Source organism: Elephas maximus, chromosome 2, assembly GCF_024166365.1.
Source record: "Elephas maximus indicus isolate mEleMax1 chromosome 2, mEleMax1 primary haplotype, whole genome shotgun sequence".
Classification (NCBI taxonomy): Eukaryota; Metazoa; Chordata; class Mammalia; order Proboscidea; family Elephantidae; genus Elephas; species Elephas maximus.
In genome coordinates this window covers 230985236-231003428 of record NC_064820.1, presented here as the reverse complement: position 1 = coordinate 231003428, position 18193 = coordinate 230985236, and the positions used below count along the sequence as shown (strand labels likewise).

Below are 18193 nucleotides of genomic sequence, written 5' to 3'. Positions count from 1 at the left end.
TGGACTTTAGGAGTGGCTTCAGCTCTGAGTTAGCAGGGTGTCTGGGGGCGAGGTCCTGGTCTTGATGCAGGATGGGAAGAAGGCCACGGGAGGTGTGGCAACGTGCATCTAAAACTGAAAAGGTGTGGGCTGTTGGAAATTCCACTTGGAATTTTATTTTAAGGCCCAGGCAGAGGTGTGATCTGGGCTCTTTGAGAGTTATGACCTGGACCTAACCTAAATGTGAGGGGGTGAAGTAGAGAAAACATATTTTCTTTAGTGTTTTAGTATTGAAGTAGACAGAATATATTTTCTAATGTTTTAGTATAACTGTATACTAGTCTTTGAAATGCAATTACTTGCTCTGAAATCTGTCCCACGATTGTTCCTTTAAAGAAAAATAAGGTAATCAATTTTTAGTTGCTGATTAAACTATGTTCCTCTCCCAAGGGAAAAAAAAATACACAAAACGGAGGTGGCTGAACAAAGCTTAGATCCATCTTGTGACAGAAACCAGGACGACATGAAGAGACTTGCAAGACTCCAGGATGGCATGAAGATACCTGCAGGACTACAATAATAGATCACTTTATCACCTTGTTCACCTCAAAGAAAAACAAACATTCCTGAAAACTTCTAAACCCTGACCTTCCTCCCTGTAAAAACTCTCCAATTAGTCCTCTAGGTTTAGGCAGAATTTGAGAGAAATTTAACCGTCTCTGTCTCTTGAATACCAGTTTTCAGTAAAGCCCTCTTGCTGCTTACCTCCACCTGTCTCAGTATTGGCTTTGCGGCAGGTGTACAGTCGGCGTAGAGCCTGGGGCAGTGAGAGGAGTGAGATGCGGCTGGAATTCAGTAGAACGGACTCCAAGTCAACAGGTTCTCTGAGAGCATGAGGGCACAGGAGGGCTGGCAGCTCCCCAAGTCCATCTCTGACTGTGGTCACAGGAGACTTAGAATGAGCAGTGGGGACTGCAGGTGTCCTCTAGAGCCCTGGCTGTGGAGGAGAAAGGGCAGGGTTACACAGTCTCGGTGTGGCCAGTCCAAATAGGACCAGGATTGTGAAGCCCCAGGGTGAGGTCCCGGAGACCACTGAGCACAGCAGGGGAATCTTTCCAGCAGTGCTTGGAGCAAGGAGGGGAAGCCGGCTGCTGCTCGGACATGTGGGGGTGTCAGTGGGTGAGACTAACCCTGTCCTGCCTCTCTCTTCCCAGAAGGGACTCAGATTATTAAGGGAGGAAGAAATCACTTGGCATGAGGACACTGAGGCTCAAGATGGGGATGGAAGTGAGGGGATCAGGGCCAGTGCGCTGTGTCAGCCTGACCCCAGGGCTCCTCCTGCTCAGGGACTTTGCAGGGTGGCTGTGCAGTGTTGAGGGGGTAGGTGGTCTCAGGGGCCCTGACAAAAGGAAGGGAAGGAGAAGTGCAGAAGGAGATTGGCCCTCTGTGAAATCCGAGGGGCACAGGTTGCCCCCACTACTCATAGGAGAGAGAAAGTGTGTGTACACCTTGGGCTAATGGTTGCTCTATTCTAGGAGGAAGGCACAAGACAGAGGAAAAAGCCATTACAAATATGATAAGATTTTACATGTATCTGGACTTCATTTTTCTTTTTGGCTGAGTGGCAATCCATTGTGTGTATGTACCACATTTTATTTACCCACTCATCCGTTGATGGACATTTAGGCTGTTTTCCACCTTTTCAGTATTGTGAATAGCACCGCAATGAACATTGGTGTATACGTGTCTGTTCACGTTCTTGCTTTTAAGTCTCTTGGGTATATGCCTAGGAGTGGAATTGCTGGGTTATATGGTAGTTTTACTTTTTGTTTTTTGAGGAATCACATGTTTTCTGCAAGGGCTGCACCGTTTTCATTCCCACCAGGGATGGATAAGGGTTCCAATTTCCCCACATCCTCGCCAACAATTATTATTTATTTATTTTATCTTAGCCGTCCTACTGGGAGTGAAGTGGTATCTCACTGTGGTTTTGATTCTCATCTGTCTGATGGCTAAAGATGTTGAGCATCTTTTCATGTGTTTGTTGGCCATTTGAATATCCTTTTGGTGAAATATTGGTCCTCATTTTCTGGCTGTTAGCCAGGAACGACTCACAGCTCCTAGCGGCCGTGGGGCTTCCTCCATAGGCAGTTCACAGCACAGTTTTTTGCTTCTTCAAAGTCAGCAAGATAAGTGTCTTTTGGCTTCAGATCTCCCTGACATCTTTTAAGGGGTTACCTGATTAGATCAGACCCACTCAGGGTAATCTCCTATTTGGTTAACTCAGAGTCAGTTGGTTAGGGACCTTAATTACATCTGCAAGATCCCATGTGACACATAGGTAGCATAATCAAGGGAGTGATACCGACCTTATTCACATTCAAAGGGAAGGGATGACATAGGGTGTGTGTATGAGGGTGGGAACCATGGAGGCTCTCTCAACATGAATAAATAGAATGTTCCACCTGTGAAAAGAGTGAGTGTGTCTGGATTAATAAGACATTAATGGAAATGTAGGGAAGGTTGTTCATAGCGGATTTCCTACCTTGGGAGGTTGAATCAAGCACTGGGGTGAGGGACCATGACCACAGGGAGTCCCAGCCCAAAAGGAACAGAACCAGGTGTGGGGTTGTGAGTCCCTAAGACTTGGAGAATAGCAAAAAAGGGGAATTCAAGAGCTCGTGGAAACTGGAGGTCAGATAGGCAAATGGGTGTATTAATGGTAGAAATCCTGGTTCTGTTGTTCTTTTTTAGGTAAAGATACAAAGAATGCACAGGCCTTAGCTATAGTCAAAGGGTTTTGGCATATATGCATCCACGTAACCCACACCCCCTTAAAACAGACATTTCCATTACTCCAGAAAGTTTTCCGGGGCCCTTCCAGCCAATCCCCACCCACAGAAATGATCACTGCTCTGACTTTTACCACCATTCATCAGTTTTGCCTATTCTTGAATTTCCTTTAAATAGAATCACACATTACGGACTCCTTTGTGTCTGCCTTCTTTAACTTTGAGATTGACCCTTGCTGTGTGTGTATTAATTGTTCGTTCCTTTTTGTGGCCCAGTAGTCTGGGAGGCAAGGAGCCCTGGTGGTGCAGTGCTTAAGCACTTGGCTGCTAACTGAAATGTCGGCGGTTCCAACCCACCAGCTGCTCTGCAGGAGAAAGACATGGTAGTCTGCTTCCATAAAGATTTATAGCCTTGGAAACCCTATAGGGCGGTTCTACTCTGTCCTATGCAGTCATTATGATTTGGAACCAACTTGATGGCAGTGGTTTAAAGCCATCCACTTGTATTTCTGTTACAGCAGCACTAAGAAACTAAGACACTTGGCATATCTTCCTTTTGAAATTGAGTCAAAATCTGCTTCTCCATAAACCTTCACCCTCCCACAAAACCTTTCCTTCGCCGGGGCCACGCTGATGAGGCAATCTAAGCTTGGCTCATTGGGGGCTGCCACATTCACTGCCGAATCCTCCAGGAATTCTTCCTCTGGAACCGGTTGGATCCTGATTCCCCTTGTGGAACTCCTGAGGGTAATTTTGGTACCAGAATGTAGGGCTTGACACTGGTTCTTTTGGGGTTTACTCTTGTTGCATCCAGCCAGTTGTCCCAACCCTCTCAAGACCTAATTAGCTTCTGATTCTGCAACCTGGGCTGTCGGGGGCCTCCCTTCCAGCTCCTCCCCTCTATAGATGTGGTCTTCATGTCACCAGTGCCATCCTCTAAGACACAGGTAAGGAATGTGGATGGACAGTTGTATGGACAGCACACAGCCCATGGCATGACCTGGTCCTGGAGAGGAGTGGGAGATGAGCATTCTACTGGGCACCACCAATCACCTTCAGATTTCTGTCATGTTAGTGCATGTTTGAACCCACCCAGAGGCTGGGGGAGAGGAAGGTCTGGTGATCTGCTTCCATAAAGATTATAGCAAAGAAAACTCTATGGGACAGTTCTACTCTGTCACATGGGGTCACTATGAGTTGAAATGATTCGAAGGCACCCAACAACAACAGTGTGTGAAATACAAACAACAAGTGGGATTTTAACTCATTGGAAAGATAACTATAGACAGGAGACGGAAAAACTTTATTTGGAAGAACTGCTGACATGAACATGGTTGAGAAAAAACACTGGAAGGAGTAAAAATAAAACTCTAACATCTAAAGAGGATCTTCACTAAAATATAGAACAGATCACTATTTTGAGGGAAAAGAGCCTTGGATTGTTTTTAATTAAACACATTGCTCATGCCTCCGTGGAAATGACTCAGTGTGCTCAGTCAAGACCCAGGTCTTGAATGTGCAACGTGAGGAGGAAGACCCCTTAGCAGGGGTAGCACCTTTATTCTTAGAATCTGAAAGGATATGAGGTGAATGAGTTGCTCCTCTCTGATCTGCCTTGAGCCATGGAGCTCCCCAGGGGCTGAGGACATCAAGGTCCAGAGTCAGTTAGGGGCAAGAACCTTAAAAAAGCGTTGACTCATCAAGATTTTCGTTTTTAAAAAAATAATCCTCTCAATCTTGGTTTCCCAAAAATGAAACACAGCCCAACAGCTCATGCGAATTAAGTAGTAAAGTTTGCTTTAAGTGTAAATGAAATGTTAAATGAAGACTTAAGTACAGTCAGTGAAAAAATTAAGCTATGCGGAAGGTGGGGGAGAGAATGCCATGTGCAACTAACATCCCAGAAAAAAAAAAAAAAAATACTAGACTTCAGGGCCTTCTGGCTCAGGTTGGTCGGAGTAGAAAGGAGATCCAAGGGATGCTAAGTCACAGAGGGAGCTGTTTCGATTTGCAGGGGAGGAAGGCTGGGGCAGATCCAGGTGAGAGAGATGTAAACACAGGAAGAAGGGGCAAGAGGAGGGAGCGGGTTATGCAGAACACATCTCATTGTGTGGCTGTTCAAACTTTTCCTTTTAGAAAATCTAGGTCGATGAGGAAAATTCACATCACGAGTTTACTTGTATTGTAGTGAGGGGCGGGGAAGACGTGGGAAAGGAGCTGATGGTTGTGCCCATGGCTGGACACTAGCCCAGCGCCACCTTCCTGGAGACAGTCTGGTAGAAGACACCCCGAAGCAGGGCCTCGTAGCTGGGCACGCGGAACAGGTGCCGCTCGCCAAAGGCCACGTCATATTCCGCCGTCTTGCCAGTGACCAGTACGCGGATGTTGGGCTCGTTCACCTGGCGACCCACCACCACCACGAAGATCTCAATGCCTGCCTGCTGGGCCTCCTGCACAGCCTTCTCAATGGCTGCGGCCGTGACGCCCTGTGAGTTGCCGTCTGAGAACAACAGCAGCTGCTTCTTGGCAGCGCCGGAGGAGGCCTCTCTGTAGAAGCGAGTGACGTAGCGCAGGGCGTCGGTGACATCGGTGGCATCATTGAGGAAGCTCATGCTGTCTATGTTGCTGGCCACCACCGTGTAGTTCTGCAGGAACTGCAGGGCTGCCCGGTCGGGCCTCTGCTGGCCCGTGCCGCTGTACTGCACCACGGACACGCGCACGTCGTGGGGAGGGTCCCCGCGCTGCGCTGTGAGGAAGCGCTCAGCCAGGCGCTTGGCAAAACGCTTAGTGGTCTCGAAGTTGTGGCTGCCCACACTGGCCGAGCCGTCCAACAGGATGGTGATGTCGGCCGGGGAGGAGAACGTGACTGCGGGGAGGCAGGGAGCCATTAGCGTGGCCATGGGGCTATGCCACCGCCGTGGGACTTCAGAGCTGCAGTGGACAGGCCAGAGGCCACCAGGGCCTCGGAGATCCCACCCAGCCTCACAGGGGGATGTGAGCCTGAGTAACCCTGCCACAGCTGACCAGGGCCAAGCCTTGCCTGTGTTTTTCTTTGTCCCTCAGACCCTCCTCCCTCAGCAAGTGCCCTGCCATTATGCCCCTCCACACACTCCAGCCACCCCAGGACACATGCAACTCACTTGGGCAGGTGTAATCTGGACATTTCTTATCTGTGAAAGAAAAACACCACGTGACGTGAGCCTGTGACTGCACAGGGCTCTCTGCTTGTCACCCCCACAATGTCACAATGCTGAGGTGTCACCAGGTGAAACATGGGTATGGCACGTGTTCAGGTGACTCTCGTGCTCAGGCCAACCTGTCTCTCCAGGAACAGCACGTCTTGGGGTGCTGAGCCGTCACCTGGTCAGAACCCCCTTACCAGAGAGGACCTCTGGAGGTGACAGAATGGTGCCCCAGGCTCTGCTTCATGGCCCTAACACCATGTGGTGAGGTGGGCGGGATGGAGCATGGCCCTTTCCATGAATGGAGAAACCGAGGCTCAGAGGGAACAATGGCCTGCAGGTCACACAGCACCAATAAGGGGACCACTCGGGCCTTGGGACAAAAGTCCAGGGCCGCATCCAGTGCCATGCTGTCCCCAGCAATGCTGACCACCTGCCTGTTGGTAGAGTGGCCCGAGTGAGACCCCAGTGGCTTTCTTTAGCTGCCGGCTGGCTGCCTGTGCAGGTCTGCTGCTGCGCTGGCCCTGGGTGGCCACAGTGAGCATGCACAAACACATGTCTGGGAAAGCCCAGGCTCCAGCTGACATTACACATGTGTGAGCGTGCCTGCCCTTGCTTGTGGGTCATAGGCCCCAGGACAGAGGGAAGGGACGCAGAACAGACCCACAGTTCTGGGACCACCTGTGTGCTCAACACATCCTCAGAGAAGCTTCCAGATACCTCATCTCTCCAGGCGAGAGTTTGAGGTGGCTCGAGGTAGCGAGGCCATTCCTTGGGCTGGGATGTCTGACTCCCATGGCCGTGGGTCACAGTGTTGTCTGAGAGCAAATGGACTCAGACTTGCTGCTGTGAGGTGCTGTTTTCCAGCACAGCCATATGGGGGCTTCCGACCCCTGACCCTGACCACCAACCCTGGTGCCCACCTATGCAGATCTCAGCAGTCACATTCTTCAGGAAGCTGTCTTCCAGCAGCTCCGCGAAGTTATTCTTGACGATTGAGATGCTTGGCCGGGGTTGGGATGACAGGCCTTGGCAGGAGATGACGTTCAGCTGGTCAGAGCTCGGAGAGGAGCCGAACAGGTCCATGATGCCTACGGAGACCACCTATGGGGGCAGGGGTGCTCAAACCAGGACCTGGATACACTCACACCAGAGGAGGGCTGCTCACACTGGGGCCCCATCACACTCACATCAGGGCCCAGCCACGTTCACACCAGGACCGGGCCAAGCTAACACCATGGGAGGGGTGCTCACACCAGAACCCAGGCCACGGTCACACCATGGGAGGGCTGCTCACACCAGGGCCAGGCCAAGCTCATACCAAGGAAGGGCTGCTCACACCAGGACTGGGCCACTCTTACACTATGGGAGGGCTGCTCACACCAGGACCTGGGCCACGCTCACGGCATGGGAGGGTCACACTCATACTAGCACCCAGACATGCTCACACCCAGGCCTGGCCAAACTCACACCAGGACCAGGCTGTGCTCACACCATGGGAGGGCCACTCACTCCATGGGAAGGCTCCTCACACCAGGGCCCAGCTGCACTCACACCTGGGGCCTGGAGGCACTCACACCAGGGTCCACACACTCCTCCTCCCCGGCAGGTGCAGGGGCCCCTCCCACAGGCAGGCCCCCACCTGGATGCCAGGGCTGCAGAGCACGTTGAGGGGTGTGGTGTCCCTCTGGGTGTCTGAGCGGCCGTCCGTGATGACCAGGGCGATGCGGTTGTTTGAGGAGGGTGGTAGCAGCCGGTCCCGGGTGTACTGTAGGGCCTCGCCTGTGAACGTGCCCCCCGCCATCCACTGCAACTTCTTGATGGCTCTGTGTGGATGGGTGGTCGGGGTCAGAGCGGGGCCCATGAGGAGGGGTAGCTCAGAGGGCTGGGCGGCCATGCCACATGGACTCACTCCTTCAGTTCCTGTGTGTTCCTGATGTTGGGGCTGCTCAGGTCCACATGCTCCTGCATCTGGTTGTGGCTGTACTGCACCACACCCGCGTGCGACTGCCCCGGCTCAAACTGCACGGTCATGGAGGAGAGGGGAGGAGTGGGTGCCATGGTCAGACCTCACCTCTCCCTGTGGGCACACCCTGCCCAGCCCCTGCCCTGGGTGCACGCGCATCCCCAATGACTCTCGCACTCGTGGGTCTGGGGTCAGGGTTTTGGGACACCTCACCATGGGTCTCCAGTGGCCATGGGTGACAGGGAGTGCTGTGGCCCTGCCAGGAGCCGAGGGAGGCCCAGGCTGATGTCTGCAGGCCCCAGCTCCCTGTTCTAGCGTCACTCCCTTGGGTCCCGCCCTGGCCCCAGCCTGAGGTGGGGGGCCGGCAGCAGCTGGGCCAAGAGGCAGTTAGATGGGGAAGCACAGCCATCGCAGACTGCCTAGTGCGTCAGGTGAGGGCCACTAAAGTGCATGTCCCCCTCTAATGACGAAGGGCCCTGAGCCACGTGGTGTCTGCAAAGACTACCCTGTTTTCCAGGCGTCCTTAAATGTGTCTGTCCCCACGATCTCCCATCACCTCCCTTTGCTGTGAAGGGCAGCACCGGGTGCTGGGGAGGGGTGGCCTGTCCTCACTCAGTGGAGCCTGGGGCCATGCCTCCCAGAGTTCCCACCAGCTACTCTAACACTGATTGGCTATGGCTCTGACATGTGCTCCTCCAGGGGGCACCAGTGTGTCCCCCGCCCATGCTCATGGGTGTCCTGACCCGACCTATGGATATGGCACCCAGCGTGGGCTGCCTCACCTTCACCAGCTCATCTCGGCTCAGCCGGTCGATGACCTTGACAATGAAGTCCTTGGCAATCTCAAAGTTCTGCAGGCCGATGCTCTCAGAGCTGTCCAGCACGAAGAGGATGTCGATGGGGCCACACTTGCACTCTGCCAGGCAGGGCGGGCAACAGTCAGCCCTCGGCCTCTCTGGCACCCAGAGCAGGAGCAGCCTTGCCCCTCCTCCGATGGTGAGGCCTGGCCCCCATCCCGCCCACATGGCCCCTACTCCAGGAGAGGTGGGACTGCCTCTCTCAGCTTGGATCAGCCCTCACCACTGCCAGCCCCTCTACAGACCCAGCTGGGAGCTGGTGCTGGAGAAGGGTCAGGAACAGGTCCTGGGGCTGGTGTCTGGCCCCTGCCTGTCACTGGGTGTTAGAGGTCCTGGGAAAGAGGATGTGGGGACAGCCCTGTACCCCAGGTGTGCAGGAGCATGGGGGGACATTCACTGGTGGAAGTGAGGGAGGGAGGAAGTGGTGGGTGTGTGGGCAGATGGGTGAGTGGGTGGGTAGATGGGCAGGTGGGTGAGTGAGGGAGCAAGTGGTTGGGGAGGGGAGCTCATGGCTGGGTGGGTGAGTGGGTGAATGGGTGGGCGAATAGGTAAATGAGTGATTGAGAGTGAGTGAGTGGGTTGGTGAGTTGGTGGGTGCATGGATGAGTGGGTTGGTGAGTTGGTAGGTGAGTGGATGAGTGGGTTGGTGAGTTGGTGGGTGAGTGGATGGGTGGATGGGCAAGTTGGTGGGTAAATGGATGCATGGATAGGTGAGTTGGTGGTTGAATGGAAGAGTGGATGGGCGAGTTGGTGGTGAATGGATGAGTGGGTTGGTGAGTTGGTGGGTGAGTGGATGAGAGGGTTGGTGAGTTGGTGGGTGAATGGATAAGTGGATGGGTGAGTTGGTGGGTGAGTAGATGAGTGGGTTGATGAGTTGGTGGGTGAATGGATGAGTGGATGGGCGAGTTGGTGGGTGAACGGATGAGTGGATGGATTAGTTGGTGGGTGAATGTATGACTGTGTTGGTGAGTTGGTGGGTGAGTGGATGAGGGGGTTGGTGAGTTGGTGGGTGAGTGGGTGGTGGGTGGATGTTAGCTGCAATGCTGTTTGAACACATACTGAGACAAGTGGGAGCTGGCCCCCGCCACCCACTGTGGTTCTTCTACTAAAAAGGTAAAAACATCAGAGGAATTTTCTAGTGAGTTAGAGTAAAATACTCACCACAGCAAGCTAGGAAAAAGAGGAAAAAGCAGAAATTAAACTAGAGTCAAGTCCCCACACCGTTTTCACAATCGGGGGACTGAACCCCTTTGGATCAGTACCCCACACCTCCCTGGCCTGCCCTGGCCACTGAACAGGCTGCCCAGGGTGGGTGTTGAGGGGTGAATGTGAGAATAGCCTGTGGGTGGAGCCCATGACTACCTGTCACAGTGACATGTGACTGCTCCGCCCCCAGTGGAAGTTGAGGGGGCCTCTACCTCCCACTCCCTCCCTTAGAGTGACCAGTGGCCCCTTCCTCCTGCTCCCCTCCTGACACACCCTCTAAAAAGAGGTCATGGGGGTGGAGGGAGTGTGTTCTGTCTAATTAAGACCGTTATGCAAAGAGTCAACGATACTCACAGCACATTTTCATGATGATGTCCAAAATCTCGCACTCCTGGGGAGGGAAGAGCCACATGTCTGGATGGCAAGCTACCCTTCTCCCCACCAGGCTGCCCCCAGCAGCCCTCTGAGACCTCGTGCAGGGTGAGTTGGGCCTGTTTTCACTTCCTAGGTGCACCCTGCCCTGACATTACATGCTGGCTGCGTCGGGGCGCGTGGTCACCACCCACCCCTTCCCTGTGGGTCCTGACGCAGGACCAGGCTCAGCTAAGGGGATGTCCGATACCCTGAAACCTGCCTGGGGAGGCCAGGCTCCGCACCACCCTCACCTCCCACTAGAGGCGCGGCAGAGACCAGGGCACAGGAGCTCCCAGACATCCCGTAGTCCCTTCACTCCTGCACAGACACCAGCATCGCCTGATCGGGGGGCGGGGGAGGCGGCTGGAAGGGCACAAGCTGCCTGAGCTCCAGAGCGAGCACTCCGAGCGGCCTTGCTTCACCCATGCTTACAGGGACACATGAGGAACCAAGCGACCTGCAGAGCCACCCAGTGGGGTGACACCCTCCACTTCCCAGTCTACATGTGCTTTCACATGCGGGGCCCCGGGGTTCCCAGTCAGTGTGGGACCCCAGGTTGGCTTCCAAGTAACCACTTACGTCGGGTCCCGGTGGTCCTGTATGTCCTGGGGGTCCCTGTTGAAGAAGGGACAAGAGAGGGGCTCTGAGGCAAGAACTCCTACCCTGACCCCCATTGCTCCAGCCTGCTACCACCCCCAACCTAGGATCCACTCCCTGTGGGGGCATATCACAGGGACCCTGGGATCCCCATACTGGACAATAGCTGGTCAGGTATGAAACTGCCAATGAACATAGACCCCCATCCAGGGACAAGTGGATGCTTTGGCTAGGCTACCATCCGCCCATCACCCACCCAGGGCCTAGAATTTTCCACAGGTCTCTGGGTGCTGCTGACCCATGACCCACAGCTGCCTGGGTGTTACTCCCAAGCTGTGCCACAGCTTTGCCCCCCACTTGGTCCCTACCCTAGTGGGCACCCCCCTCCCCTGCTCTGACCCTGCTGCTCCTCATGCTGGGCCCTCTGCCCCCTCTCCCCCCACCGGCTCCCCTCTCAAGGACAGCCCCCTTCCCTCCTGTCCTGCAGTGTCCAAGGCCTTCCAGTGGCTTCCCCACCACTGTTTCCCCTCTGCCCCTTCCTCTAGGCCTCTCCTTGTACCGCATCCCTCATCACGGCCCTGGGTACAGCCCCTGCCCCGCCCCTCCCCCAGGTTGTACCTAGCTGAGGCCTCACCTGTGGGCCTTCAGGGCCCCGGTACCCTTTGGCTCCTTTGGCACCTCGGGGTGAAATATCATTGTTCTGGAAGAAAATAGCATCCCTTCACACCATGCCTGGATGCCCAGGCTTCCACCCAGAAAGGCCCTCAGCAGTCCCGGTCACATGGCTGCCCCTAGCAGCACCCCCGCACTGTTCACGTGAACTGCAGACCCCACTCTGTGTTCACGGCGGACTCAAGGTTCATGCCTCTCACTCCCCACCCCACCTCCCAGGACCAGCACTTACGTCCTCTCCTGGGTCCCCAGCATCACCTTCATCCCCCTTGAGGCCAGGGTAGCCTTTAGTGCCCTGAGGGTGACAGGAAGCCATGCAGGTCAGTCCACTGACCCAGGGAGCTCCGACCTTTGGGGTGGACAGCGGCCGGAGTGCACATCGCCGAGGCGTTTGACTAAACTCTCTCTCGGAGCAGGGTGTATGCCCGGCAGGGCTGTGCTGTTTCCTGGGGGTGGGGGAGGGTTTGCCGCGACCACTGAGGGTGTTAGGGGACAGCGGTGAGTCGTGCTCAAGCCTCATGTGATGTGGGGCTGTCTCGAGGCTCAGCCCCCTCTGTTCCGTGTCATGCGCACGTGTGTGTGAATGTGCACGTGCACGAATGTGCACGTGTGAATGTGCACGTGTGTGTCGACTGCACGTGTGTGCGTGCACATGGGCCTGTGAGTGTGTGTGTTTGTGCGCGCAGAGTGTCGGGCATGTACTCACGTTAATCCCAGGAGGGCCTCTGTTGCCTGGATACCCCTGCAGGTGGAAAGACAGGACAGTCACACCAGGCTCTAACAGGGAGGCCAGTGAGAGAAACACAGGCATGAGGGGCCCAGAGCTGGGAAGAATCCTGTCATCAGATTTTTTGGCCCACTCTCCCAGCCTGCCTGAGCGCCTGGTTGGTCAACGGGGGTGGCGTGGGCATCACAGGGTGGGCATTGCAGGGCGGATGTCTCAAGTAACTTACAGGAAAGCCGGGGAAGCCTTCGGTGCCATTTCCTGGGGGGCCATCTTCACCCTGGGGAAAGAGCAAGCAGGGTCAATGGTCACTCTGGGAGCCACCCAGGCCTGGGGCCACATCCCACACCCTTGCCATTCCAGGCCATCCGGACAGGCACAACCAGCCCACCAGTCCTCCAGGCCTGCGTGCCAGCCCCCCCACGTCAGGAACGTGTGCCTCAGTGGATGTCTACCTGCCGACATCCGGCCACACATTGTTCTTGGGTGGATGGTCACTCACCCTGTCGCCCATCAACCCAGGGTCACCAGGGGGGCCTGCAGGTCCTGGAACACCTCTGGTACCCTAAAGAGAGAGGAGGGTTTCTCTGGAAAACTAAGCTGAATCCAGGGCAAGCTTCAGGCACAAGGCCACATCAAGTGGATAAAAGGTGGATTAAACAAAACAGAGCATCTCAGGCATCAGCTAGGCAGAGATTAACAGAAGGTTCTAAGAAGGACAGTCCCTGGTGCTGGTGTGGACACAGTAGGACAGGGCCTCTGATACGCTGCACCTTTGGTCCGGTATTCCAGGGACCTGGGAACACGGATAGAGAGCCAGGGGGGGCTACTGCAGAATTCGCTACCTGTAGAGAGGTTCAAACGGCCTGCCAGCCCAACAACAGTTTGGAGAAACACACGTATGACCGCAGGTGTGGCCACTGTAAGTGCATATTGATGATGTTTTTAAAAATCCTTAAGGTTTTAGGAAAGTGCTCATAATGAAAAAAAAAAAAATTCTTGCTAAGCCCAAATTTTAAGAATGATATACAAAGGGGTGGGGGAAGACACTGTAAAGAAATGAACCAAATGTTCCGGTTTGCAATCACTGGGTGATGGAATTTTAGAAGGTTTTAATTTTATTTTTAAAATTTTGGGTTTTCTAAATTTTCTAAAATGGACACATGCTGTAAAATAAAAGAGGACATGAATAATGTAAATGGAACAGGGCAGCTTCTTCCCAGGCCTAAGGGCCCTCCCAGGGTGTGGGATGAAAGAATGGGAGTGGAGGATACCACTGTGCGGGGCGGGGGGGCGCAGAGAGGCCTGGGAGGGGGAGGGGTCAGGATCAGGCAGAGGGGGCAAGGCTCGAGGACAAGGAGGGCTACTCACCTCAGGCCCTGGGGGTCCCTCGTCACCTCGGTACCCTTTAGGCCCGATAGGGCCAGCCTCGCCCTGGAAAGAAATGGACACACCCTGTTGGACCCTCTGAGCGCGAATGGGGCCGAGTGCAGTCAGGTCTCCCCACTCCCTGCCCAGGGTCTCTCCGTGGCGTTCTTTGTTCCCATCACGAGGTGGGTGCTTCTCAAGCAGGCCTTTATTGCTGGCCTCCTCTCAGGAATCGCTCCAAGTCACACATTTTTATGATGTCCAGATGAACAGACTTGTTCAGATAACAGTCATGTGCCTGCGGCCTCTGCAGTCAGACGGGAGACTTCTAGTACACAGCTGCCCTGACTAGTGCACGGCTGCCCTTACCAGTACACCACTGCCCTGACTAGTACACTGCTGCCCTGACTAGTACACCGCTGCCCTGACTACTGCACAGCTGCCTCGACTAGGGCACTGCTGCCTCGACTAGGGCACGGTTGCCCTGACTAGTACACGGCTGCCCTGACTAGTACACTGGTGCCCTGAGTAGTACACTGCTGCCCTGACTAGCATACCGATGCCCTGACTAGTACACCGCTGCCTCGCCCTGACTCACCACGTCATCTCTGCCGGCACACCCCTGCACCGGGTGCTTTAACACGCGACGGTGAACATGCACACTTAGCCCAGGGTTTTGTACCCGTCCACCAGAGGTGCGGCAGCAGCCCTTTCTTCCTGAGGTGCACAGAGGCCCTGAGACCCTGCCTCAGGAACATGAGAAGAGGGGCAGGAGGGAGGCCACAGGGGTGGGAGACAGAGGGCAATGGGTGGCATGAGGTCCTCAGCTGATGGGCACCTCTGCTCCCACGACACCTCTGGGAATGCCTGGGACCACAGTGCCCCAGCCAAGAAGGCAAAGCCTAAACTCTGGGCCAAGCATCTAAGAGTTGCCTTGGCAGAGCACCTGGATGGGTGTCTCCTTGGGCCCAGCACCATGGGTGCCACTGCTCCTGGCACCCAAACAGGGATGTGGGGTGGTACCTATGGATGGAGGTAGAGAGGAGAGAAAGGGTGGGGCCTAACAGGAGCAGAGCAAGAGCCTGACCTACAACAGGAGAATGGTGGTACCTTCCCCCATTTTCTGGATTTCTCAACTTCTTTTTCTGGGGACCTGGGAAACATACATTTGCCAAGACATCGTCTGCATGGAAACACTAGTGCGGACCCCAGAGCTGAGCTGCGTGTTTAGTCTGCAGTTGCTGGGTCATTACACACATGCACATGGTGGTGTCAGGAGGGAGGGAGCTGGGCTCTGGAGGCAGAAACAGCATGGATTCCAGGGAGGCTGCCGGCCAGCGTGGATGAGTGCTGCTCCAGGACCACCAAGCCCCCTCTCCCAGGGAGAGTCAGGTGAACAACAGCCCATCTCACTGGGGCGCCATGGGTCATGAGTGGTTTGTCTTGGGTTGGGCCATAGATATGGAGGAAGGCAGGGATTCTTCAGAGCAGAAGCTGAGCCTCTGGGACTTGGCAGGTCCCCGTGGAGGCATGAGCTTCCCAAAGGGTGGGGAGACCCAGAGGAAGCAGCCCACCCTGCGGCACCAGGAGTCTCTACAGCCTGGGCAGGTGGTGGGATTCCCTCTCGTCCTTACACTGACACTCTTCTTACAGTGCATATTACTTACTTTGCAAACAGGAAACCTAAAACAATCAGATGCTGTAAGAACGTGTAACACAAGCCCAGTCCCCGAGCACGCATACTCAGTGTTTAGTCTCCCAGGCTAGTGATGTCTCAGAACAATTTACTAAATGTTTCTGCAGGGAAAGAAGTGAAGGTATTCCAGCAGCCAGGAGCAAATGTGCTCTGAAAGCCAGCGTGTGTCCCAACAACACTGACATGTGGTGAGGCAGTTCCATCTACATCCCTTCATCTGCATTTGGGAACCTGGATCCTGCCACCATTTTTGCTCTGGTTTATGCTCCTCTGAACACAGGAAAGAACCAGCTTTGGGGGACCCAGAGCGCAATAGGGACGTTCAGGTGGGCTTGGCTGCCTGGCAGATGTGATGCAGCAGGACCCCAAAGCTAACCCTGACAGTCTCTTCCCCCTACTGACCTGCTGTGGGGTTGTATGCTTCCAAATCCTACTTCCCTGTTGGCTTTGTCCTACCCCAGGAGAGACCATGTGGAGACTGGCTCTGAGGGCCAGGAGCACCAGGAGTTAGAGCAGAAGCAGTAAGATCAGAAGTCAGGGACACGTGCTTCTCCGGGAATATGTCGGGTTCCTCCGTCCTTGGCCAAAAGCAGTACACTGGGGTCAGGCCTGGGTGTGGCCAGCCCAGCACAGACTCCACCTGCCAAGCCCTGTTCTGGTCCAGAACCCTGTACACCGATATTTTTAATTTAGCAACATAGAAGCATGCTTGGAAATAAAAATGTGGCTTCAACTGTTATAGTCCCTTGTATCTTCCCAGAGATTGAGGTCCACTCCTGCTGGGTGACCAGTGAATTAAAACAGCTGCCCTTGTTCAGAATCTGACCTCATTTGCCGTGAGTTAGGAACCCCAAACATTTGGTGTAAAGGTTGTTTTGACCCCAAAAGCAGAGACTCTCCTGTGTCCCTGAGTGACTACCGGGAGGCTTTGAAGCCCAAGAAGAGCAGAGAAGCCTCAAAGCAACCAGGAAGCAGGGCCGGCTGGCCTGGTAAAACCAAAACCAAACCAAACCCAGTGCCATCGAGTTGATTTCGACTCATAGCGACCCCATATATTAAGGCATAATTTTACCGGTTGTCATCAAGTTAACCCCAATTCGTGGCAACCCCATTTGTGTCAGGGTAGAACTGCGCTCCACAGGAGTTTTCAATGGCTGAATTTTCAGAAGTAGATCACCAGGCCTTTCTTCAAAGGACTTGAACCACCAACCTTTCAGTTAGCAGCTGAGCACGTTTAACTGTTTGCACTACCCGGGAACTCCATTAAAGCACACTCTGAAGCCACAGTAATTACAATCATTGGAACTGGGGGGAAAATAGATCAAGAGTTTCCAAGAGCAATTCCAGATGAGACTTAGGCAAGGAAAAGAAATTTAGAGCTTGACAAACGTGCATTTTAACCGCTGGGAGGAAGAGGGCTTACATGATAAATTGTGACAACTGGCTCACCGTTGGCAGAAAAAGTCAAGCTAGATTTCATTTCACTTCTAACCCAACAACATGTGTTCTAAACTAATCAAAGCCTAAAGGATAAAAATACAACAAAAATAAGTGGATGTGCTTGGAGCCTTGTAAATGAGCAGAGATGCTAAATAAAAGCCACAGAGAAAAGGATGGATGCATTTAATGACATAGTATAACTTCCTGCACTTTGAAAGTACCACAAACTCAGAACACAGATGCGAAATTTGAAAAAAAAAAAAAGATCTCCGTGTGGATAAGAACTTCACACAGACCAACATGAGGAACACGTGGAATCCATTGGGAAAATGAACACGCTGAGTGAACAGACAGAAAGAAAAACACCGAAGGCCTGGAGACTGAAAGGCATAAGCAGAAGTCATCCAAACCAAGGCAGGACATGCATCTTCACCTGAGAGGCAGAAATGTACTTTTGACGCTTGATCATACCTAGTGTTGATGAAGGCGTGGGGTACAGTCACTCTTTTCTACTCTTGGGAGATTGTAAGTTGGGGCTACTTTTTTGTAGAATTATTTGGCAAACACCAATACCCATACACATACATACAGGACTTGGCCAAGAAATTCTGCTGCTATGAATTTATCCTCTGGATATAGTCTTGGAAGTATTTCCAGATAGATAGATTATAGATGGATAGATGGCAGATAAGTAGAGAAAGATCGATTAATAGATAGATCGATAGATTGATAGATAAGATAGATGGATGATGGGTGGGTGGAAGGGTAGATGAATGGATGTGTGAGTGTGTGGACGGATGAATGGATGAGTGGGTGGATGGAGAGCTAGACCAATGATAGGTGGATAGATGAATGGATGGATGGATAAATAGATGAATAAATAGATAAGAGCTGGATGAGTGGGCTGCAGATAGATGGCTAGACAGGTAAATAGGTGATGGATGGCTGGATATATGGATAGACAGATAGGCTGACAAGACAAACAGAGAGACATTTATCACAATATTTTTCTGTAAAGCAAATTGCTGGAGACCATCTCTATGCATTAATAGAAAACTGCCCCCCAAAACCAAACTCATTGCCATCGAGTCAATTCCGACTCATAGTGACCCTATGGGATAGAGTAGAACTGCCCCATAGGATTTCCAAGGAGCACCTGGTAGATTTGAACTGCCATCCTTTTGGTTAGCAGCTGAACTCTTAACCACTATGCCACCAGGGTTTCCCATATTCGTAGAAAAAAAATAAAAGGTTTCCCATATTCGTAGAGGACCGCGTAAATACACTCGGCAAGGTTACA

General features: G+C 53.3%; 1 protein-coding gene across 1 annotated transcript in view; it reads right to left on the bottom strand.

The window, feature by feature from the left end:
• Positions 1–4930: 4930 nt before the first annotated feature.
• Positions 4931–18193, bottom strand: part of COL6A1 (collagen type VI alpha 1 chain) — a 32194-nt gene continuing 18931 nt past the window's right edge. The window contains exons 21-35 of the mRNA XM_049875058.1: positions 13761–13823; positions 12892–12954; positions 12619–12669; positions 12372–12407; positions 11898–11960; positions 11628–11693; positions 10976–11011; positions 10337–10373; positions 9938–9946; positions 8702–8835; positions 7866–7975; positions 7596–7779; positions 6877–7057; positions 5912–5941; positions 4931–5637 (exon numbers count right to left, since the gene is read on the bottom strand). Of these exons, the coding sequence (XP_049731015.1) occupies positions 5015–5637; positions 5912–5941; positions 6877–7057; positions 7596–7779; positions 7866–7975; positions 8702–8835; positions 9938–9946; positions 10337–10373; positions 10976–11011; positions 11628–11693; positions 11898–11960; positions 12372–12407; positions 12619–12669; positions 12892–12954; positions 13761–13823 (1686 nt within the window). The 3' untranslated portion in view covers positions 4931–5014. The remainder of the gene's footprint in view (positions 5638–5911; positions 5942–6876; positions 7058–7595; positions 7780–7865; positions 7976–8701; positions 8836–9937; positions 9947–10336; positions 10374–10975; positions 11012–11627; positions 11694–11897; positions 11961–12371; positions 12408–12618; positions 12670–12891; positions 12955–13760; positions 13824–18193) is intronic.